Source organism: Magnolia sinica, chromosome 13 (genome assembly GCF_029962835.1).
Source record: "Magnolia sinica isolate HGM2019 chromosome 13, MsV1, whole genome shotgun sequence".
Lineage (NCBI taxonomy): Eukaryota > Viridiplantae > Streptophyta > Magnoliopsida > Magnoliales > Magnoliaceae > Magnolia > Magnolia sinica.
In genome coordinates, this window is record NC_080585.1 from 21,696,536 (window position 1) to 21,720,791 (window position 24,256).

General features: G+C 38.9%; 1 protein-coding gene across 4 annotated transcripts; it reads left to right on the plus strand.

The window, feature by feature from the left end:
* The first annotated feature begins 4,247 nt into the window (after positions 1–4,247).
* On the plus strand, positions 4,248–23,745 carry LOC131223190 (probable ethanolamine kinase). 4 transcript variants are annotated; one of them, XR_009160323.1, is made up of 12 exons: positions 4,248–4,480; positions 4,722–4,813; positions 7,522–7,628; positions 11,377–11,482; positions 13,761–13,883; positions 14,100–14,191; positions 15,610–15,694; positions 18,685–18,790; positions 18,899–18,965; positions 22,478–22,701; positions 22,790–22,882; positions 23,350–23,409. XR_009160323.1 is itself a non-coding variant. In XM_058218505.1 (12 exons), exons 1-11 carry the CDS (start codon positions 4,344–4,346, stop codon positions 23,467–23,469), a joined length of 1,128 nt encoding a protein of 375 aa, XP_058074488.1. In that variant the 5' UTR covers positions 4,251–4,343; the 3' UTR covers positions 23,470–23,474; positions 23,584–23,745. The 4 variants fall into 4 exon arrangements, 3 of the variants coding, with proteins under 3 accessions (XP_058074488.1, XP_058074487.1, XP_058074489.1); XM_058218505.1 differs by lacking the exon at positions 22,478–22,701 and adding an exon at positions 23,584–23,745 and having other exon boundaries at positions 4,251–4,480; positions 23,350–23,474; XM_058218504.1 differs by lacking the exon at positions 22,478–22,701 and having other exon boundaries at positions 4,251–4,480; positions 23,350–23,745.
* Positions 23,746–24,256: the final 511 nt, after the last annotated feature.

The following is a 24,256-nucleotide window of genomic DNA, read 5'->3' on the forward strand; positions in this document are numbered from 1 at the left end:
CCAAGTCGACTAAGAGAAGTTGCATTAGACTGTTCCAAGTCTTAAAACCATAGTTAGGGGAGAAAAAAAACAAGAGAAAGGTTAGAAAAGGGTGAGGCTATAAACAAGTATTTATACGTGTACAAAGAGAGAAGGGGTTCGTGGTGGATGACTCATCCCAACCGTTTTTCAAAAAAAAATTCGTGGCCTAGTTTAGATTCAAATCTCCATATCATTTTTTGTTTGACATCGTAACAAGATTAGTGCAACAGATATACATATATGAGTGGATGTCACAAATTCATACAAAGCCCTTATCACACGAGATCCCTAATACACACATTCGTCATAAGAGTTTCAACACAAGGTCATGGGTTCGAGTGCCCATTGTGGTAAAACCATTTTGGTGTGAGTGAGTGTGTAAAAAAAGAAGAGGATAAGCTACTTGTAGGAAGTGAGTTGTTAAATTACATAAATATACTTTTATTGTAAAAACCTTCTTTATCTTGGAGTATTGACTACCAAAATTAACTGTAAGGGTAAAATTATCCTAACTACTCTCTTTTTGTGGGGAAAATTAAAATCATTTATAAGTTTCGTACTAGTAAAATTTGAACCATATGTTGGGCGCTAGATATAATTTTGAATTTCTAAAATATCCTTAACTTCATTTAAATATCTTTACATATCTTTTGAATATTAAATATTTTCCAACTCAAGAAAATTAATTGCAAGAACAAAATTACCTAAATTCTACTTATGTTGTATGGAAATAACTTATTTATTTACAATGTAGTCTGCCATTGAAATCTTCTTAGGGCTTATGGTGATGTTTCTTTGTCATCCCACATGCTCTCATAAGGTCACTCGGACATGATGAAGAGAAAATACAAATATAGGCTTGATCCAAAACTTCATAGGCCCCAACGAAGCTTTTGATATGAACTCAATTCTCACTATTTCATGTGGCATAGTCCACTTGAACTTTGGATATGTTTCAATTTTAGGCTAATGCCTTAAATTGAGCTGAAAAAAATAGATGGACGGCAAGGACTTGAAAATCGGTGACACGTAGCTTGCTAAATGTAAGCTTGCTTAGAGTCGTACACATGTTTATCATAAAAAAGACGGATATCATTCGAAAGATACGTGACCAATGCACACATGACACATGTGACCTTTAACATATGTAGGAAGTTTCTAAAGTTTTGCTGATGATGGATTCTTCACAATCTAGTTCATGCATGGCACGACTATTCCAAATCAGAAACACATGAAGAGAATTTTCTTGGGTACAATTGATATTTCCTTGGAAGTAGAAATGAAATAGAAGCAAACAACATAAAATTCATATGGAATTAGAAGTAAATAATATATGATGGCATCAAACATAAGGATTCTAGATCCTATTTGGACACGACCACTGCGCAATCAAAGATTCACATGGAAACTTACACGTGACCACTACCTCTCCAAGCCCATAAAAGTATCATCTAAGTAAGAGCTCGAGGCCCCCGTCACACACAATCAATCTCCCTATAGCTCAATGTTGTACATCCTTAATTTTTAGCTTCTTAGCTTAGACACTTTACTCCTGTCCAGTGGCGCTACAGCAACAATCACCCTTATATTTGCTATTGTTCGTCGCCATCATTATAGTACACCCTAGGAGTAAATTAAATATCAACTACTGTGATTGGATATCTGATCATCGAGTTCTTACTTGATAGATCACCAGTCATATCTTGCTGACTTTTCATCACAATCATCTCATATTTGTCTAGTATTTTCCATGACTATTTTGACAACACAATCAGTTGTAGGTGTTTATTTTCTTCTCTGCTTACTTTATTTTTCTTCTACGTTAATTGTACCATCCTACATTCAAATTAATAAAATCGACAATCAGCCTCTTTTTTAATCTTGTCCATTTAATATTAATTCACTAAAAAACCTGAGACGCTATCAGAAGGTGCTCCTAAGATCTATGCGATTGAGAAAAGGAGTCTTGTTGTTCATCTCCACGTGATTCTTGCTTTGGTCCTCAATGGTTGAGGGAAATATCTCAAGATGGTAGTATACGCCATCAAGATTCACACTTTCCATTTATGAGAAAATATTGAAATGGTAGTCATAAAAAATCACGAGGTGCCTTCGTGAATCAACTTTGATTAGAATATGGTGAAAGTATTGACCGAAAGTCTCAACCAGAAAAGAAGAGAAATGAATATGTCCAGCGATCCCACAACTCTTTTAGGTGTCATACAGTTTTGGAGGAGATGAAGTACACTCTCAAAGGTAAAACTATGGTTGGTTAAAAGAGAAGTCCTAATCTTAAAGTAAAAGGATCTCATCATGAAGGACTAATCCCTCCCTGGTCATTAGCTAAACAATTAAATCTACTTTAGTATATCTAATCATAATTCAACTAGTTTGGTGCCTATGGTTATAAACATCCAATATTTTCAAGCCAAGCACAACTTTGACACATTTAATACTATTCCTAATCGACATGTTTAATCAAATTCAAATCGGCCACGTGTTTAAATTGAATATCAAGATTTTTAATTTAAGACATTTGTATGTATGTATGGGATGCTCAAAGATAAATGGTGGCACATGTGATATGCTGTCCCATGTGACACATGCCGAGTAATTGAAGACAATTACGGTAACGTGTCACAATGACACATGCAGTACGCCAGTACATTTTGAGTGCTTGAGGATTAGACGACAGGTATTGCATATGTGATACAATGGGAAATGTGGTGTGTCGACACACTCGACGATAGTAATTATACATATATCTATTATAACGTCTAACGCATTGAAACATGGATTACCATAAGATGGATGATGATAGATATTGCACTAAATGGATGATGGCACATATTACGCCTGTGCTGCAATAGTACACGGGAGGGATAGGGATTTGAAGATGGCCATGGGATTAGAAGATGTACGGTGGCACTTGCAAGGGCCATGTGGGGCCACTTAATAAAAACAATGTTTAGTAAGCAATGGAGAGGAAGCAGATTGGCTGGTGTACCTCACACCAGCTATATAACTGCTGTATTGATATCAACAATTTCTGTGGGTCTGATCATGAGGTATGTGTTATATCCAAACCGTTCATCCCTTCGGTGAGCTCGTCTTAAGGGTTAAGATGAAAAATAAGACAAATTTAACCATCAATGGACCACACTGTAAAAAGCTATGGGGGGATTGAACGTCTACCATTGAAACCCTTTTTGGGGTCACAGAAGTTTTGGATCAATATGATATTTGTTTTTCCTCTTCATTCAGGTCTTTGTGACCTTAAGAACAGATTGGATGGAGATTAAATGTTATGGTGGGCCCTATGAATTTTTTAACGGTGAAAATCATTATCTCCGCTGCTATTTGTGGTGTGATATGATTAATTTTTTAGATAATGCTCTAAAATGATCTTTAAAAATAGATAAACGGTGTAGATATAATAAATACATCACTGTGGGGCCATGTAACTTTGATCTCCCTTGAACCGACAGCAGCTATATAGCTGGTGTGAGGGACACCAGCCAATCCGCTTTCCAATGGAGAAAGATATTTTTAATAGAAATTACATTGCGAACCACGGCAACGTCATTTTCATGATTTCGTCCATATTCCAGTGAATTAAAAAAAGGGCCATCTGAACATTGGGAAGCGGATTGCATGGTGTGCACCTCCGTAGTGTGTTGGCGTCATCAAATTCTATGAGCTCCACCATATTGTATTTGTTACATCCAAACTGTCAGTCAATTTGAAGAGATCGTTTTAAGATATGAGCCCACAAACAAAGGAGATCCAAAGCTCCAGTGGACGACACTATAGAAAATAGTGGGACAATGATAGCCACCGTTGAAACATTTTTAGGACCTATCAAAATATTTAATTGCCATCCAACTTCTTTATAAGGTTATACAAACCCAAATGAAAATGAAAAGAACACCAAATATCAGGTAGATCCAAAAATGACGTGGCTGATAAGTTTTTAATGATAGACATTCAATCCCCACGGCTTCCTGTGGTGTAGTTAACTTGAACTTTGAATCTGGCTCAATTTTGGGTTGATTCTCTGGAAATATCTCGAAAAATGGAAGGACGGTTGGGATATGATAAATACATCATGGTGGACCACAAAACATGGTGACGTCAACACACCACGGAGGTAGTGGTGTGTGGTACACGACGCAATCCGCTTCCTGAAAATTGTAGATAAAGCAGGGGTATGTCCGTCCTTTTAGTTCACGTCATTGAGAATCCCTCCTGCGTTTCTGGACTTGCGAGGGTCGCTCGGGTTTATTTTCCAATAGTAGGAAGAGAAGAGAGAGGGGGAGAGAATGGGTGCAGAGCACAAAATCCGGAACGCCATGGAAGTTGCAGAAGAAGCTCGAGAGGAGGGCATTTTCGTCATTCCATCCTCTCCTCTCACCCTCGACATCTCCCTCCCTCTACCCCTCTTGAAGCCCCGAGTCACGTGCGTCCCACTCTCCTCTCTTCATCACACCCCCTCCTTTTGAAAACACGCCCCTTTCCCTTTTTAAATGTCAGAAGCAAACGGAAAAAGGGGCGTATGCATCAAAATCAGGGGGCGGAAAAAATCAGTTTTTTTTTTTTTAAAAAAAAAAAATCTTTTTATTTAAATTTCTGAATTCTCTTTATGGATTTCAATTTCTGGATTTTTTTTTCTATGACGGATTCCGCTTCGATTCGTCCAGAGGGCTGTGCAGGGAACTGTTCAAGAAATGGTCGCATTTGGACGACTCCTGTTTCTCGATCGAGACGGTCTCCGGCGGCATCACCAATCTCCGTGAGTCCCCTTGATTTCCATTTATTGTCCTTTTTCATAAATTCTAGGGTTTTGTGATTCTTTTCATGGATCGAGTAAGGTGCATATTCTCTCCACTGCTGCGGATGTTTGGCAGCTAATCCAGGGTATGTGGCATGCATGTTTGTCAATCCAGGCTGTGCAAATCGTTGGCCTCGTTGCATTCGGTGGCCACTGATTGAACAGTGAGGTTTGGCTGGTCAATCTGCATTTTTGGAAGCTGTGGATTGACATATATGCATGAGCTGTGCACTGTGGAAGGTCTTCCTAATGTTCCAGTTTGGTGTATCATACTCACAGCGCTCTCCAGAAACAAATTCTCAGAGAAACTTATTCTGTCATTCTTGTTTGGCTACTAGGAATGTAATTCTGTGGAACAAAGAAACTGTTTGGGTACTTGGAATTCATTCCCTTGGAAGGTCTATTTATAAAACGGATTAAAAAAATGAGTTTTGGTAAGGAATTGATACCCCTGGAATTTGCAAGCTGCTCTCTGGCTAGGAATTCAAAAACTGGTCTTTTGCTGGAATTGGGTTCTAATTGGAATCCATTTCCTACATTTTCCAGGTTGCCAAACACAAGAATTTGCCATACTTGAGGATTGCATTTCCAGCAGTTTACTTTTTGAGGTTGCCAAACATCTCCTTGAGGAATTCTGTTTGTTCGTGACAGAAATTAAAATCTCTCACCAAGACCTTTGGTGTGTGAAGATCTCTCTACTTCATGAAGGTCTCTGGAAAGAGAGGAACCGCAGGGTTTTTAACTGCTGGTCTGAATAATCGGATGTGATATTCCAACAATAAAAAAGAAAAATGTTGGTGTGGGGAAATGTCATTATGAGGGCTTGAGCGAGTGGGGTAGGGAAACTTTTGCCTTGGGGGTATTTTATACTTCAGTTTGGTTTGATGATTTCTCATTGTCCAGCCTTTTGTTTCCTTTTCTTTTTGTTCTTTTGGTTTATCATTTTGCTGTGTAATGAAGTTATTCTTGTAAAAAAAAGAAAAAAGAAAAATGTCTCTAGTTCACTAACCATCTTTGTTAATTGTGATACATGGATGATGATTTACGGTTAGTTAATCCAGATCATTTGTCTGGTATCTTTCCAATCTGTGGCCTTGAAATGGAGGCTAAAGTCAAATCTCCACCTTCAAAGAACAGAGTTTATTGATAGAATCGCTAGGATTGTTCAGTTGGCCAGCTTTTTACCATGGGCCATCCATTCTAGGACTCGCGGGATTGACTATCCCATTTCAGGATCACGCAACATGTGTAAGGTGGTGAGTCATGATGAAACTGAGATGGGCCAATCTCTTCCTCCTGTTGTAAATAACATCCAGCTGTCACTGGCCGTCGACTGTCTAGATGCCTTGTCTAAAAAATGGTCAATCTGTTCATCATGTGAGCTACAGGTGGACGTGGAATGATCGTTTATTCGTTTGTTAATCTCTCTTAATTGTTCATCTGTAAATTGCCATATGCCCGATCTTCAATTGTCAAATATACTCCATACTTGTTGATGGGGCATGTGTGGCATTGGCGTTCATCAGATGTCCCCTTAGTCACATCTTATCCTAAAAATCAGGCAGGGGTACTCATCCGGTGGGCAACACATGTACATCATGTGGAGACCAGAAAGCATTTGTTACCTTGTTTTAAACTCTGTTTCTCTGTATATGTGTTCTACCTGGTAAGTGGACCAACCACATGTTTTGGCCAACAACTATGATACCCTGATACGGACATGGATTTGTATATGAAAACAAGGGCTGCAGTGCGACAGTTTCTGAAGAACTAGGACAAGGAAATAAGTATTGTTGTCTCTCCAACACATGATGACTCTTGAAACATAATAAGATAAATGGCATCGTCAGTTTATTATTTCATATTATATTCCATGATTTTTACACCATATTCATGATATAGAACCAAGGATAGCATATAGCATTTTGTATGAATCAATACGACATACACATACAAATGTATGTACACATGCACATACACACATCAATTTGTAGATGTTATACCATAAAATATATACTATAACGTTTTGAATAGGCTATGTAAAATTTTGAATATGCTGCAACCAAATTAAGGTAAAATGCGTCTAGAAGTATCGTAGGAGTCCTTAGTAACAGTATCATGTTGTGTCTGCCGTGATACACTGAGTGGGTACAGATATCTAGGCATCATAGGAACATTAACCGGGAGGACCACCTTTTGAATGGCCATGATTTCAAGTGCATGCTTCAACATGGCATGTGTGGTGAGTGTTTGTATTTTTTGCTTGAAGATGGGTGTCTGGGATATGATTCCTCATTATCGTGACACCATTTCTAGTGCCCTAGGAATTCACATGATACACTAAAAAAGTACACTATAACTTCTGCATGCACACTCCAATTGCACGCATGGCATGCATGTACCTCAGCTCAAACTGTCTGTCCCTATATCAAATCTCTGACTTCGAGTATGATTATATCGGTTGATTTGTAGTGGATATATACTATTTAGCTGTATCCATATGCATTTTTGTTGAAGAAAAAGTGATGTAGAAAGGTTTGTAAGTGTTCTGGAATGGTCTTTTTTAATGCTGGTTGCCTTCTCTTTTTCTGTTTCATGAATACTCTTATGGTTTTATACCATCTCTCCAGCAAACCAATGTAAGTGGAATTCAACATTTGTCTATGCAGTACTGAAGTTATCTGTGAGAGAAGACAATGGAAATGATGCTTTTGTAACTGTCCGAATGTATGGTCCGAATACTGAATATGTGATCGATCGTAAGCAGGAGTTGCTGGTTAGTCCTCACAACCTATTGCATGTGTATGCATGCATGACCTTGATGCCTTCTAAATAATTTAAAGAGTTGCAGTACCTGGACCAACACCACATCTACCACTCTCACTATGTGCTGGGTTGTGCACAATCGGATGCATTTGAGCATAGTTATATCAAATGCTGGCTGCTCAGTTTCTGCGTGATGATTGGAAATTTATTATTTTCCTTTATTCCTTGTTGTCTTGTGAAAAATAGTTTCCATTTGACCTCATCTTATACTAAAAAAAACTCTTGTTACTTTTGCATGTCTCTAATCTAATTTAAAAACAGTTTGACTGCTATTCTTACATCTTCATGTCCCCAGTCAAATCCTGCACAGTAAATAATGTGGCCATATAATCTTAACTTCTTAAAAGCTTCCTGCAACACTGGAACTCATGTGATGAAGGAATTGAATGGACCCTATGAGTGCCCTTGAAAGTCAACAAATAAAATCACTGTTTATCTCATTTAACCCAAATTAGCATGCACATGGTTCAAATGGGCACCATATCATGTATTGTTATTTGTAAAATCTATTCTGATGTTTTTCTGATAATCTGATACTCGAAGATTGTTTTACTTGCAATGATTTGAAACTAAAATAAAAATGTAATGACTTCATCTTTCAAACAGGGGAAAGTATGGCAATAACAAGAATCAAAACACTTGATGTGGTCTACCACTTTGTGTGGTATCATGTATTGTTATTTGTAAAATCTATTCTGATGCTTTTTACATATCGAAGGTTAGATGATAATCTGATGCTTGAAGATTGTTTTACTTGCCATAATTTGAAACTAAAATAAAAATGTAATGACTGCATCTTTCAAATAGGAGAATGTATGACAATAACAAGAATTGAAATAAAAACATTCGTAACGTGGTCTACCCATTTGTGTGTGTGTGTGTGTTTTTTTTTTTTTTTTTTTTTGGGTTGAAATGTAATGATATTTTATTAGGAAAAAAGCCAAAGATGGAGATCTAAGGCGGATTAGAACAATGAAGACTAATACAAAGGGGAAATGTTACACTCTGTAAAACCCTCTAAACTTGAGGCCCAACCCATTACATACAGATTTATCATTCTAAAGACCTCCAATACTGACGTACTTTGATTATGGAAGCATCAATTATTCCTTTCCCCCCCATAGAGCCCAAATTCCTGCCAAAAGAGTTCGCCTTCAAATCACCCTCCCTTTTTTCCCCAATTCTGCCCCCATGCTATGCTAGGAAGAGACCTGTAATGGATCTTGGCATCACCCACACCACTTTGAAGGCATCAAAGAGTCTTTCACACACCTCTCTAGCAAAGAAGCAGTGGATAAAAAGGTGATCGACCAACTCCGCATTATGCGTGCACAAAATGCAAATATTAGAAATCACCATCTTCCTGTTATTAAGATTATCAATTGTAAGCACCTTGTTTCTTCTCGCTAACCAAGCAAAGGCCGCTACCTTGGCGTAGTGCTGTAGTGCTAAACGTAACAAGTGTGACCTCTGCGCTCCCCAGAAAATGACCCATGTATTAATCTGTAGAAAGAGTAAATTGAGAATTGGTCTGATTTTTCCTTGTTCCACACCATCACATCTCTATCTCCCACGAAGGGTCAATGGCATTGAAGTTAAGCCAAGAGTCAAAGGAAGTTGACCACTTCCCCGTCTGGCATGTTCCTTTGTCATGGAGGGGGACTAAACCACTATTTCACCGGAAGGTGAGAAACATCAAGCAATGGGAATATTCACTTCTGGATAACCTCGCTACCCTCAGAAACTCTTCATGAAGCGCCTTCTCCAATCTAAATATCCTCCCAAAAGCTAATCCTCTCTCCATCTTCTAATGAGAACTCGATCCCTTCCTTAGTCACCAACCTTGTGACTGCCTTCCACAACACTAAAGCACCATGTAAGGTTGAGTTGTTTGTCCGCTGACCCCCTCCTTAGCACAATGCTTTCTGGCTGTCACTTCTGCTCCTCACCATAAGCTACCCTCTTTCATGCCAATTCTCTGCAGCCACTTGCCTAGCAATGCTACCCTCTATTAGTAGACACCTCTTCCCACTTCAACAAGTGAAACTTCTAGTTCTCTTCTGCACCTTATCAAAAAAATCTCGTCTTACTTGCTCCAATCTGCTCAAAACAGCCTTGAGACACCTAAAAAAGAGACGTTATGTAAAGCAACAAATTCGGCATAGCTGCTTTTATTAATGTTGATTTATCCCCCTGCCATTTGCGTGCTATGCAAAATAAAGGCAAACTTTGAGTAGTTATTGTTTCTTTCTGGAATCTGTTTTACTAGGATTTGAGTATGGAAAAAATTAGATAGTATGGTATGGTGCGATGGAAAGAATTGGAAATTTGGACACTGGAACATGATCTTATTTAGGTTCTAGGAATAACGGATGCTGGTTTTTCTGCAAACAAAGGTTCCTTACCTATACAGGTCACTATGCATATTACATGCCTGTGGAGCATTCACACATTCAGGCTATGTAAAAGTGAGGTATATTCATGCTGATATGTTATGCATACTTGACATGGTTATGTTGGTCCTATGAGTACAAAAGTATTTGTGCGCTGAACCTTAGGACATGATCAATTGTGATTTCAAATGCAAATGGGCTGATGGGGAAGTGGGAGGACATTAAAAAAAAACACACATTTATTCATCCATTTTGCTAGTTCCCATTTTCCCAAACCACGACAAAAAATGAGAAGGATATGCAATTGAAACATATGTGGAAACTTCATTTAGTACTCAGGAAGTGATTGCATTCCTGAAAAGTAATGCTATTCCAGCACCACTTCTGCATAGCAATAAGCTCAGGCTGCGTTTGGTAGTTTCTCCTAGTAATACTGGGCTACAAACATGCACTAGACACCTTCAAAACCTGTGCCCACTTTGTTGTCTAGCAACCCAAGAGAAACAGAACTGTGATAAGAGATCTTTTTTTTTTTTAAAAAAAAATTTTTAAGCTAGGAAATACTAGCTAAAGTGGAATTCACTTCACTTTCTATGAACCTCTGATCTTAATAAAGTTGTTCTCGTCTCAATAAAAAAAGAAAAAGAAAAATGAATTGATGGTGAAAAAGTTGGATGACAAGCCAATCCTGATTATCTCAACAATCATGACATGCACCTGTGGTATCTTCCTAATTGAGTATTTTTTTTTTTTTTGGGGGGGGAGGGGGTGTGAGTTTAGTTCTCCTTCGGTGGGTGTTCCCTTGTACATTTGTTTATATTATATTTTTCTATTTTTGGCCTTTTTTCAATGAAATCTCAACATTGTTAAATTAAAAATAAAAAATAAAAAAACCCAAAGACAGCCCTTGTGGAAAATTGGAGATCAAGAAATTCAAGCACAAGCTGATTTTAAAATGTAACATATACTTGTTCTTTTGTGTGCCTTTCCACATACTTTGACGTGTAAAAGTAATGTCAGGGACATGTGGTTGGTTTCGTAATTTATGCAATGAACGTGTAAGTGTATTATCCGGAACTTGTGGTATCAACGTTGTTCAAGTTCTGAAGTTCCAAACCCAATTAACTTGTTTGATCATTTCATTTCTCTTGTTGATGATTTTGATGTTTTCATGAAGATGAAGTTCGATTCTCTGCGGTCATAAAATCATTCTAAATTACGTCGCATGCAATATCAAAATATGGCATTGTGGTTTTATCCTTTTTTGCACTTCCACTTTGTAAATTACTTACCCTTTGTGTTTAGGCCTTACCCTATCTCTCGGCTGCTGGATTTGGTGCTGAATTGCTTGGAGTATTTGGAAATGGCATGGTGCAATCTTTCATCAATGCACGCACACTTTCTCCATCAGGTAAGTGATATAATAAAAACTCAATATCCTTTGAATGAGGCAAAGGCATTGAGTTAACTATTCTTCTTTCCTCAAACTCTTTAACTTCAAGATGTATTAGCAAGTTAACCTTCATGTTATTCCATTGGGTAACACACCCTCTTTTAGGAATTTAGAAAAAAAGAAAAAAAGAAACGAAAAAACCTCCATTTTAGGCCTTGCAAATTGATCTTGATTGACTTTTCGTGCGCTTAGAGTCCCTTCCTAATCAAGTGATAGTTACCATATGTATGCCTTTCTAGAGTTTGCCAAAGATGATGTACCATTATGTCATGAGTACACGCTCATTCGTACAAGCCCATCCAAAATTTTGCTCTCTCTCTCTCTCTCTCTCTCTCTCTCTCTTCCTCCTCTCTGTTTGCTTCTCAAATGTTGTATTTTCACCTTTTTACTCCAACAGGTAAGCACTGATACAATTGTCTACGAGGATTGGTGAAGGACGTACCTGTGGAAGAAGCTTAATGCCGATCTGCAAGCCCCTTCCTTACAGGAGTGTCCTATTATCCAACCTGATCTTTGACTTTTTCTTTATTACTTTTTATTAAGAACAAACTCTATAAGAGAAACTAAGGGGAATGAGTTCCCCATACATAGATGATCTTAGAAACCCATCTCTGGCTAAAGAGAACTTGCACAGCACCAAACAACTTTTTGTTTTTGTTTTTTGTTTTCTTTTTAATTTAACGGCAACGTAAATTTCATTAAAAAAGAGCACGAGATGGTGCAAGCTACAATGCAATCTAAGAGGGAAATATACAATTATCAAGGGATTTCACGCAAAAACCCCATTCTGCAACAAGGAGCTTCACTTTCCAGGAAACCATAATTTCTGAGTTACTCTCATTACAGAAGCATCTCCTCCTCCCCCGTATGCAAGTCAACAAAAAAAGCCTCCAGATAATCCTAAAGTGCTTTCCAAGATTGACCCCATGCCAGCCCACGAGGAAGTCACCAGTCGAGGTGGGCATCACCCCACGACACATTGAATTGTTAGAGAACTAGACACCTCACTTTCCTTGCAGCCGCACAGTGAATAAAGAGATGGTTAACAGATTCCACGTTTTCTATACAAATTGGCCACACGTTTAGGATCAATAGACAACACCCTATTCCTCCCAACTAGCCATCCAAGAGTCGCTACTTTCGGTTGGTCACCATAGAATCACACATGAAACGTCGCGCATGGGGCTCTCCCCCTGGCGGGGAGTGAAGAAGCTTGTAGAATGATCTTGAGCCATACCATCCTACTCACATCATCTCTCATTGGACTACAGCCTTGGAGACAGCCCAGAAGAAAGACAAACTTGTCCACTTCTCCATCACGAAGGTTTCTATGGAACGACATAGACCAGACAAATATGCCGCCATTGAATGAGAAGCATTTAGCAACCAAAATATTTGTCAACGTAGATAACCTTGCTATTCTTGGGAATGCGGTCTAAAGGGGAACATCCCCAAACCATATATCCTAAAAAAGAAACGGATTTTTTCCCCATTACCTAGGGAGAACCCCACTCCCTTCCTAAACATAGGCTTCAAAGAGGCAATTGCTTTCCAAATCCCTGCTGCCCTATATAAAGACGACTCTCTCATCCACCATCCTCCATCTTGTCACCCATATTTTCTAGCAAAAATCTCACCAGGCCTCCTCTTCCGAACTGAGTCTGAACAACCCCTTTCCCAAAAGCACAAGATTCACCATCTCCGAGTTTATGATGCTAGCTCCCCTTTCGTCATATGGCTTACAAATCTCTTCCAGGTCTAAGAGGTGGAATTTCTTCTGTCTTCTGACCCCTGCCATAAGTAATCACCCCTCAACCTCTCTAATCTGGTTAGCACTGGCTTTGGGCATTTAAAGAGAGACAAAAAATACAATGACGTATTTGGGAGGGCAGCTTTAATTAGAGTGAGCCAGCCACCAAGGGACATGTACCAGCTTTTCCATCTAGCCAGCTTCTCTCCACTACTTTATCCCAGAAGTGCTTAGCTGGCTTGCCTGCACAAAGAGGGAGTCCAAGATAAGTGGAGGGGAAACTTCCAGTCCGACAACCAAAAATCCATCCGCAAAGATTCTAACACCCAACATCTGCTTTTGCCAATATTGACGCTTAATCCCAACACCGCTTCAAAGCACCTATTACCATTCTCAGCTTATTTGCCATGTCTTCCTCAGCACCTAACAACCGTTTCTTTAATATTTCTGCAACTTGCTTGTATTGACGTGAATTTCCTTTGGCAGACATGACCAAACCAAAACTAGCTGCTGAAATTGCAAGGCAACTCTGTAAATTCCATCAGGTGGAGATACCAGGTTCTAAAGAACCACAACTATGGAATGATATCTTCAAGTTCCTGGAGAGTGGTAATTCATAAACAACACAGCTTCTCTTTAAAGAAATTTGTTTTCGTTCTGTATACAAAACCCAATTAGTTGGGATAAGGCTTAGATGATGATGACTTTGTGTAAATACAAAATGTCCCTTTAATTTACGTGACCTGTCTGTTGTTTGAAATTTGTATCTGTAATAATGCACTCATTATGTCTCTCATTTCCTAAATAATTCATCTCTTCCTGCAGCATCTGCTCTTAAATTTGACGACAGTGAGAAGCAAATGAAATATGATACGATATCATTTAGAGAAGTTAGTGACGCAGTGAAGGAGCTCAAGGTGAGTATTCTGCTATTGATGCACTTGCTTATAATGGTTCATATTTATTGCAGATGTTCAATATCTTTTTGTAATAAAAGAAACTTGATTTTTATATTTTTCCACAAGTGCTAGCTATAATCCTGGAACCAAATGGTGTGCACTGTTTTTAATTATCCAGGACTGTGGACATGCAGTTTGTTATCAGCAACTGTAAACCTCTCTAGTTTTACTTTCTGTTCCTTCCGGTTATGAAATTTTTTTGAGAACTTTTTTATTGGCTCGTAAACTTTTTAGGGACTTTTGCCTTACACTGCAGTTATCTCCTCATAAGGATTTTATTTTATTTCTGGCTTACATTCTAGATTAGGGAGCAAGCTCTTGTTAAAACAATAGGACAGCTACTACGGCAAGAACAACACTTAGCCCCAAAAATTGTGAAAAGTTTAAGTGGTTTACATTTCATTGCAGGCCTCTTAACTTGACTTGTGAGACTAGAATTTTTAACCTATCAGCAACTGTATTGGCTGCCTCATCGAGATCAGATATTTGAAATGACAACTAACAATTCCACAGAAAAATGGGTCTTTAACAGTCACGGGAAGAAAATGCCCTCTTGCACCATGTGATTGACTGTTGAAATATCATTTATCATCACGTGAAAACATGGTTATAGTTTCTTTCTTGTTTATAGGTTTCGATATATATATATATATATATATATATATATATATATATATATATATATATATATATATATATATATATATATATATATAAAAGAACTGTTGGTACCATTCAACACCATATGAACTTTTTCCTTGTAAATGCCTAAGGTCCCTTCTATCCAGTGCTGATCCTTCATCACTGTGCTAGCCTCAGCTCCAAACCCTTAGCCTGATGCTCTAATAGATTTGGTAGGATCTACTCAAAGCCCACCAGATGAATTCTCTCCTTCTCTGAAGTGGAACTTTATTATTGATGAATGAAACAGTTTGGAACTTTTTGTTGCCAGGATCATTTGTTCTCTGAAGATTGTTGTTGCCAAGGTTTGAGGAGTGGGTTACATTGAATTATATGGTTGAGTAGGTATAAATGCATAACCACCATTTGCCACAATTTAGAATGTACATTGAATGACTAGGTATAAATGCTTAACCACCATTTGCCACAATTTAGAATGTACATTTAATGACTAGGTATAAATGCATAACCACCATTTGCCACAATTTAGAATGTACATTGAATGACTGTGTAGTTCATAGGCAGTAACTTTCTAGAAAATCTTTTGCTATTTTATTTGTAATAGTATTTATCTAAAAAACGATCGTGTAATTACTAGATGCCCCATCATGTGGAATGCTTATAATGCCGAAGGGTTCCATCCCATTGAATATCTATATTTTAGGTGATATTTGTTTCTTGATCTTTTCCAACAGGTTCTAACAGACCTTTTACATGCTCCTGTGGTGTATGCTCATAATGATTTACTTTCTGGAAACTTGATGCGAAATGACGATGAAGGTATCCCATGCCCCAAATCTGCAGATATCGCTTTGGAGGTTTTGACAGAAAAATTAATCTGCTCGTTGTTCTTGCTACAATTTGAAGTAGAATTGGCATCCTGGATATTTATTTTTTCCAGCCGAACTTTTTTGCCTTGCAGTTGCCAGATCATGTGATGTGTCATCCGAAATGCAATCCCATTCAGTATCTTTGATGATTTGGTTTTTTCCTTCTTATTTACAGCATCGATAATTTAGTAGAGTTTCATAGTAGCATTCGCAGTATCAGTATCATTACATGTATTACTTAATATTGCTGATACTCAGAAATGCATTGTTGAGGGAAACATTTTTTTTTTCTTTCAGTGGGGAACATTGGGAAAATGGTGGAATTTCTCAATAAAACTTAAGGAGATGCTAAAATACACATATTTGCATATTAAGGAACCAAATAATTGCAAAAAAGATATATATGTAATAACGTTCCCTTTAATGGGGGCCTAAAAGCATGTAATGCCAACTTGGGAAAACATTGGGGAAACATGCATTTCATCATACAACCATGCACCCAAAAAAAATCTGAAATGATTTTTTGTTTTTTGCTAAACAGTTTTTTGCTAGTATCAAAACATTGGTGATATTATTGAAATATTGCCAATACATTGGTGATCCAAGTGATACTTGGAATTTACACAGTCGAAAACATTGGCGATATCGATACATTGGTGATACTTGGCGATATATCGGGGGTATATTGCCGATGCCTGAAATTTTTTATACTAGTGTTATCTCTATCACCGAGCTGGCGATACTGTTAATATCGCTGATACTCTTGATAGATCGCCGATACTCGAAACAATGTATTATTAAGAATGGCGGATGCTGATGTGTCAAATTCATAGCTGACGCTGTTCTGAATGTCGATTATTGACTGATTCATTGAGCTTTTGATGATTGCTTCATTTTCCTTTATTTATATTTGTCGTCTATGACTTTTTGGAATTTCCTGTTTTAGCTACCAAGGGGATGCCATTGCAAGTGTTTTGGTTTTCCTGATCCTCTGATGACTTTCAGAGTATCATGTTTCTTGCGTTTCCTATCTCATATAGAATAACATTCTTATTGTTCAAAACTAGCTGACCCCATTTAATTGGGATAATACTTAGATGATGATGATGAAGAATTTTCAAAAGTAGAAACAGACAAAATTAGATTCCGAAAAGATTTTTTTTTCGGCAACTAAATTTTATTTGGGAAAAAGAGAGGCCAAAAGGCACCTACCAAATAAAGAAAGAAGGGCCAGCCATCTCGAAGCAGCAGACCCTTGCACAACAGAAAATACACACCTGAGGATACCAACCAAGAAGAAACGAGCAATTTGACTCGAGAAATGACAATGGAAATCCCAGCAGAAACGCCATTGAAAGACTAATCGTTCCTTTCCTTCCAAAGTATCCATCGAACGACAGCAAAACAGTCTCCATAAACTCCTGCCACCACTAAGAAACGCCACTCCCCATGCCAAGCTCCAAAGAGATTCTGAATAGAGCTTGGCATCACCTAAGAAACAGCAAACTGTTTGAAGCACCAAACGGTAAACTTCCTTTCTGAATCGAGACTTACCATTTTTATGTAGACTGCATTCACAGTTCTAAGCGTTAAGATTTTAAAAGCATCTTGGAAAGCTATACCAACAGGGTTTGAGACCATAGCTCAATGGTTGGTTGTGCTTATTGCAACATTGAAGCCTTCGCTTAGAGCCCACAACAAACACATGCAAAAAGAACGGCACTACCAACTGCCCCTATCTAATGTTTGGGAACGACATAAGGTGGCCTTCTGAACTGTTTCTGTTAGTTGTGAACAGGTCAATCTTGCCAAGTGATGACCAAATTATTGGCCTCCCTTTTGACTGGAAGAATAATATATCTGCAATTGTTGCAAGATAAGTTGGAATCGGGATAGTAAAACTCACTTGGGCCTATAGCGACATTTGGAGCACCCTCTATGCTTTTATCGGTCATCTAAATTGACCAAAGGAAACAATGTAAAGAGCATTAAACCATCACCACAAAAGGGCCATCTGAATCGTAAATGACAGGGCTCATAGTATATGGCCGTTAGACCTTGAACCAGGTGCTTTTGGTGGAGAGGTGGGATTACTTGTCAATATAACCTTTCAGTTTGGTGCACATGACAATCATCCTTATCTGTGCAAAAATGCTTCAATATGCCACGTTTGCAACCATCCAAGTTCAAGCATCCCACACGTGCATATGTGCCACCGTCAGTCTTCAAGCACCGAAATATGTGGCACTTGTGTCAAATTTGCACATGCATGTGTGAATGTGCCACCAACTGATCTTTAATTTCCCACATGTGCCACAATCTATCCTATCCGTCATCCAAGGTCTTTTAATAAACAAGGGATGGAGCAAGTAGTCAGCAAAAGCATGCCTATGACCAGCTAGCGGTGACAGCATGCCATGGATTGCTAGTGAGGACGAAACTTTGCTCGTGGCCAAACAGGCCCTTGGTTTTGGCCATACCTATGCAATAGGCCGCATAAGTTTCTTCAACTTGCCACAAACTTTCTGAGTTGATCATCGACCCTATGAAGTCTTCAGAACATGATGAATTTTCTTGCCAGTTCATTGTAATTTTGAAAGTGAGTTTGGAATTGGGGCAATTTTTTTTAAAAGCCATGTCATTGACTCATTTGCTTCAAATGAGTTCTTCAAAAACATGGCTGAGGCTAGTCCTGTAGGCCTCAGGGTGAGTGCTAAGTGATAAACAAGTCCTGTAGTACCAGAACATCGTGTTAGGGTTGTAAACTCTGACACCTGAGGAATTTATGGAGTAGTTGGTGCGCAATAAGTACATTGTTCTAGCACATTAGTTTCCTTTGAAACCGATTGATACAAGTGTTGCTGCTGCTGCTGCTGCTGTTGTTATTATTGTTTATTTAATTAGTTTATGTTCCTGTGCTAAATTTATTTCTTCTTCCAGAGAAACTCTACTTCATTGATTTTGAGTATGGGTCATACAGCTACAGAGGTTATGATATAGCAAACCACTTCAATGAATATGCAGGCTTTGACTGCGACTATAGCTTGTATGTCATCTTCTATCTCTACATTTTGTTCTGTGTTTTTGTTTTTTTCTTTTGAAGTGAATGTATTGCCAGACAGTTTTTGGATAATTTAATTTGTTTTTAATGAAGGTATCCAGATAAGGATGCACAATATCATTTCTTCAGGAATTATTTGCAAGCTGACAAACCCAACGAGGTATGCAAGTTCTATAATTGAACTCATTTAAGTTTCAGATTTGCTGTCTTTAACAAAAAGAAAGAGAATATCTTCAATTTTTTGGTGGTCATTGGAATGCTGACAAACCTCAGGAGGATTTTTTGTTTTTGGAATTATTTTGGGTATTTTATCTCCCTGCCATTTCTGGTTATTACATAGAATACAGTAAGGTGTTAAAAGTCTTAAAGAGCTTCCTGGCTTCCAGCTATTTGATGCAGCCAACAAGAGCATGTCCTGTGGGGCTTGATACGAGGAAACTGGTGTATGCTCAGCATGCTTCTTTGGCACTACATGCTCTAGAGATGGTTTGCAAATTCCCCTTTGTGCATCTCGCTGTTGTCGCGCTAACCTTAGCGTGGAGCACAACTGTGTTAACAAATTTTTTTGAAAGACAACGATGCTTTTATTAAAAAGGTGCCGAAATGGCACGAGAAACTACAACCCAAACAACAAAGAACAATTTAAATACTTAAGAGACAAAATTCAAGAGGCCCACTTCATAATAAGGAGCTTCACCCTACTAAAGACCTCCACCTTCGAACTGCTACAATTGCGAAAACATCTACCATTTCTTTCCCCCCAAAGCGCCCAAAGATTAGCTGTCAAAACCAACTTCCAGAGAATTCTTTCATACTTCCTAAGTTCAATTCTGGCCAATCCAAAGCAGGCCGTCCATTGAATCCAGCATCACCCATGAGATCTCGAACGTCTTGAAGAGGCTAGTCCACACTTTGCGAGCAAACAAGCAATGCAGAAAAAAAGGTGATCCATAGACTTGACACTTGTCATGCACATAACACGCATTGGGGATCACCATTGCCCTTTTTTGGAGGTTGCCAATAGTCGATATCTTTATTCTTTCAGCGAGCCACAAAAAAGCCACAACTTTTGGAGGAGCACTGTAACGTGATACGCATGCTGTACGCTCTCTTCTTTCATCCCCCACGAGAGGCCGAACCATATTATAAAAGGATCGGACTGAGAAGTGACCCGACTTGTCTTTCAACCATATCCACCTATCATGATCTTCCACTAACGGGGAGGCAGCTTGGATGACCTTGAAGCTTCACAGACTCTTTCACTTCCTCATTGTATGGGTTCCAGCTTGGTCCAAACTCCAAACTACCACTCCTCTAGAAAAGGAGAAGCGTCTAGAATCTAGATACCAATATCTGACTTCATGGCTAGATGCAAGCTAAACTTGGGAACACTGCTTGGAGGGATATCTCACCTATCCACGCATCTTAAAATTGGATTTTTTCTCCATTGCCAAGGAACAAGCCAATCTCCTCCTTAAACTTCAATTTAATCTTGAAACCCCCTTCCAGATCTTTGACGCCCTATAAAGAGAGGAATCCCTAACCCACCATCCACCGTCATCATGCCCATACTTCTTAGCAATAATCTCTCTCCACAAGGAGTCGTCTTTTGTCCCAAACCTCCACAACTACTTTCCCAATAGTGTACAGTTCACTGCCTCCAAATCTCTGACACAGGCTTGCACATGTCATTCCAGCCCAATAGGTGATACTTTTTCTTGTATTCCGAGCCTTGCCATAAGAAATCCCTTCTCAACTTGTCCACGGGCACTTGAAAAGTGATATGAAGTACAAGGGCATATTTGATAGCGCTGCTTTGATGAGAGTTAGATGGCTGCCGAAGATAGATATCGGCTTTTCCATCTAGACAGCTTCCTTTCAAACCTTTCCACAACTCTGCTTCAAAGATGTATTGTAGGTTTGCCAATGCAAAGGGAGGACCGAGGTATGTGGAGGGGAAGGAGTCTGCTCTACACCTAAATATTGCTACCATTTGTTCCACTTGCTCCCTTGACATTTGGACCCGCAACATTTTGCTTTTACTTATATTAACTTTCAGATGTAACACCACCTCAAAATACCTCACTATTATTCTCAGTTTATCCACCATACCTTGTCCACCTCGCAAAATAGAATAGTGTCATTAGCAAATTGGAGATGGGATATTGGGGGCTTGTCTTCTCAACCTTAAACCCATGGATGAGATCAACCTCTTGCTCTTTTTCTAGCATTATGCCCAATGCTTCAGCTATGACAAGAAATAGGAGGGGAGATAGTGGATCATCCTGACGAAGGCCCCTTGAACTTTTGAAGCAGCTTCTGGGGGAGGCATTCACCATAACCGAAAACCTGGCAGACTGGACACGTTTCCTCATCCATCATCTTGACTTCGAACCACAGCCCATCTGCCCCAACATGTAGTCTAGAAAGCACCAATCAATGTGGTCTTAAGCCTTATTTTATATCCAGCTTGCATATGATGCTTTTCAACCTATGCACGAAACAATAATTTATCTGCCTACAATAAACGCCCCTTGGTTTTTGGAGATGATGGTTGCCAAGGCTGTATGGAAGTGAGTTGCAAAGGTTTTCGCCAAGATTTTATGGGGCCCACCGAGAAGGCTAATTGATCTTGTATAATATTGAGAGAGAAGAAAGAGGATAGTTTTTGAGAAGAAAAGTGGAAAGAGAGGGATTGGTTTGGCCCCCCCTATTTATATTAATATATTAAAGAGTTTGAAAAGACAAAAATACCCCTAGTAACAAAAGCAAAAATTCCACCTATGTCCTAAATAGGAATCCTAACCGGACATAAATAATAAATCAGTTTAAAACCCTAACCAATGAGATTAAAGAAGGGCTAGGACGGTCCACACCACATATCCTTTAATGGGCCGTACAGCTGTATGGCCTGCATTGTGTACATTGACAGGTTTAAAATCTTTTCGACACTTTGCACCCATCACTTTTTGAAAGTTCACAATGAAAGACACTCCTAACTCAACCAAAAGTCTGCCTTTTTCGAAGAATTCTGCCATGAATCTCAGAATGTCGCCTTTCACTACCTCCCAAAACACTTGAAAGAAGGCCATAGGATAGTTGTCAGGGATCGGAGCCTTGTCCCCTACCCAAGGAATCCACAGCCACCTTGACTTCTTCCTTTGTACTCTATCAAGTGAGTCAGCCTTGGCAAGGTCTAGATGGAGTGTGGTTATTCATATTGATGGATTACTAGTGTTGTTATTCATATATGGGTTACCTTCTATTTTGTGCTGTCGACAGCTTGAGCATGACCCTTCATGTTTGTGGGTGATTTGTTCTTATCACTTTTCTTGGCAATTTTCCCTCCAGGACCCTACTTTGCTTGCTTGCCCTTTGGGCCTGGGTGTAATAGTTGGGCCAGGGGTCAGTGCTTGGTGGATTGTGCTGGCATGTTTGTGGTGTCAATTTGAGCCTTTGCCATGGCCAGTTCCAAGAGCTTGCGTCAAAGAGGAAGGTTGATGTCTAGTGGGCAGCTGGAAACCCCTAATGGCTGGGAGAAAGGCTAGATGAATATCCTTTCAGAAAAAAGAAGAAGAAAGGCTAGATGAATATTTACCTTGTAGAAGTGGACCCCACATAATTGGGGCAAGCATATTGATGTTGATAATGATGTTGAATATCTTGTATCAGCGGGCATCTTATCATGCCTTGCATTAACTGCTGAAGTACTACTAGGTGCACATAGTAAAGATGCTGTCTGATCTCATTTCTGGCAAACAACCATAACTTAGACACAGTGTTAGGAACAGTGAAGTCCTACCAATCTTTCATTGAAAAGCCAATCCCAAATCTTTCATTGAAAAGCCAACCCCAAATTGCTGGAAGGCTAAGATGGCAACGGCAGATATATTATGGTACAAATATAGCTCCTAAAATGCTTTGGTAACAAAAAAGTTTAAAGAAGGTATAATGACCAATTAATTGCTATTTTGTGATCACCAGGTCACTGATAAAGATCTTGAAGCTCTTTACATCGAGACGAATACTTTTAGGCTAGCATCACACTTGTTTTGGGGCCTATGGGCGTTAATCCAGGTAACCTTTACCTTCTCTACCTCCAAAAAAAAAAAAAAAGTTTCATGGAAGATTCTTCAAGTGAGGAATTATATGATCCTTGACATCTGCATGGTATACTTGGGGTTTCAGTTTATACTGGTGAGGCCATGGTTCAGGTGATCCAAACCATTCCTCTGCTGGTCTACAGTGGAAGGGCCATGCCCCAAAAATCTCCCACGTTGGAAGATCCTAGACAAATCTTGGATCTTTTTTCATCTTCTTAACCATCTGTATGTGGGCCATAATTGAAGCGTTGGTATTATCATACTGAGAAGATGTGTTGGGTCCAATCAGGACCAGTGCCCTGCATCGATGAATCATGGGCCCCACTTGCACAAACCGAAAACCCTTGTATTCTTTGGACATCCTTGGGTTGAGGGTTCTACCATTCCTCTCATAAAGTGCCTAGCACAGCAAACTTGTCATCATCTTTCTATGATTTACAGGCAAAGATGTCTCCAATCGATTTCGACTATCTTGGATACTTCTTCCTTCGCTACAGCGAGTACAAAAAGCAGAAAGAGATGTGCTTCTCACTGGCACAAAGGTACATCTCTGGCTCCTGAATCAGGTGAAGTTCTCAATGCTACCTCTATTTCAAGAGATTGTAATATCTACATATTTACCGTAGGGTGAGTTCATCTTAGCTTTAGTTTTAGTGTACAATATTCTTTTTGTAGTCACTGATAAGTGGAGGATAGGAAATGAAGGTCTTTTTTGCGGCTGCCACAGGCGCTTCTCATTCTTTTCATGTATTTCCGAACTTGGTGTAATCTACCGGTTCTCCACTGTAGGAATTCTCTATTGTTTGTATGAATAAAATTCAGATACGTTTTTTGTCAGTCCACTTATTTTGTTGTGCCAGAGCATCCATTCTTTTCTTTTTTCCATCCATAGAAATTTTCTTTTCGTTTCCTCCTTTATTTGTGTGATAGAATGTTGGGTTGTCAAGGAACAACATGTTCATAGGAAGAGCATAGCTAAAATGAGGATGTTGAGATGGATGAGTGGTAAGACAAGGGAGGATAAAATTAGAAATGAATGCCTTTGAGGGACCATCCATAGATCTCGTCTTCTTTTTTCTTTTTTTAATAAATAAATTTAATGGGATAGAATGTTGGGTTGTCAAGGAACAAATAGACTTTGACTGGTCAAAAATTGGCCAGTCACAACAATTTTAAGCCTACTCACCTATCCACATGGTGGCCCACCAGAAATAGTCCCAATTACCAGATATATTTTCCTTGTGTACTGTGGAGGAAGGATATGCACCACATATCCTTTTGGGCCTTCTCCTAGCTGGTTGCGAGTTTTGCTGGTTGACTATGGGTTGTTTGCACTAATCCTTCCTTT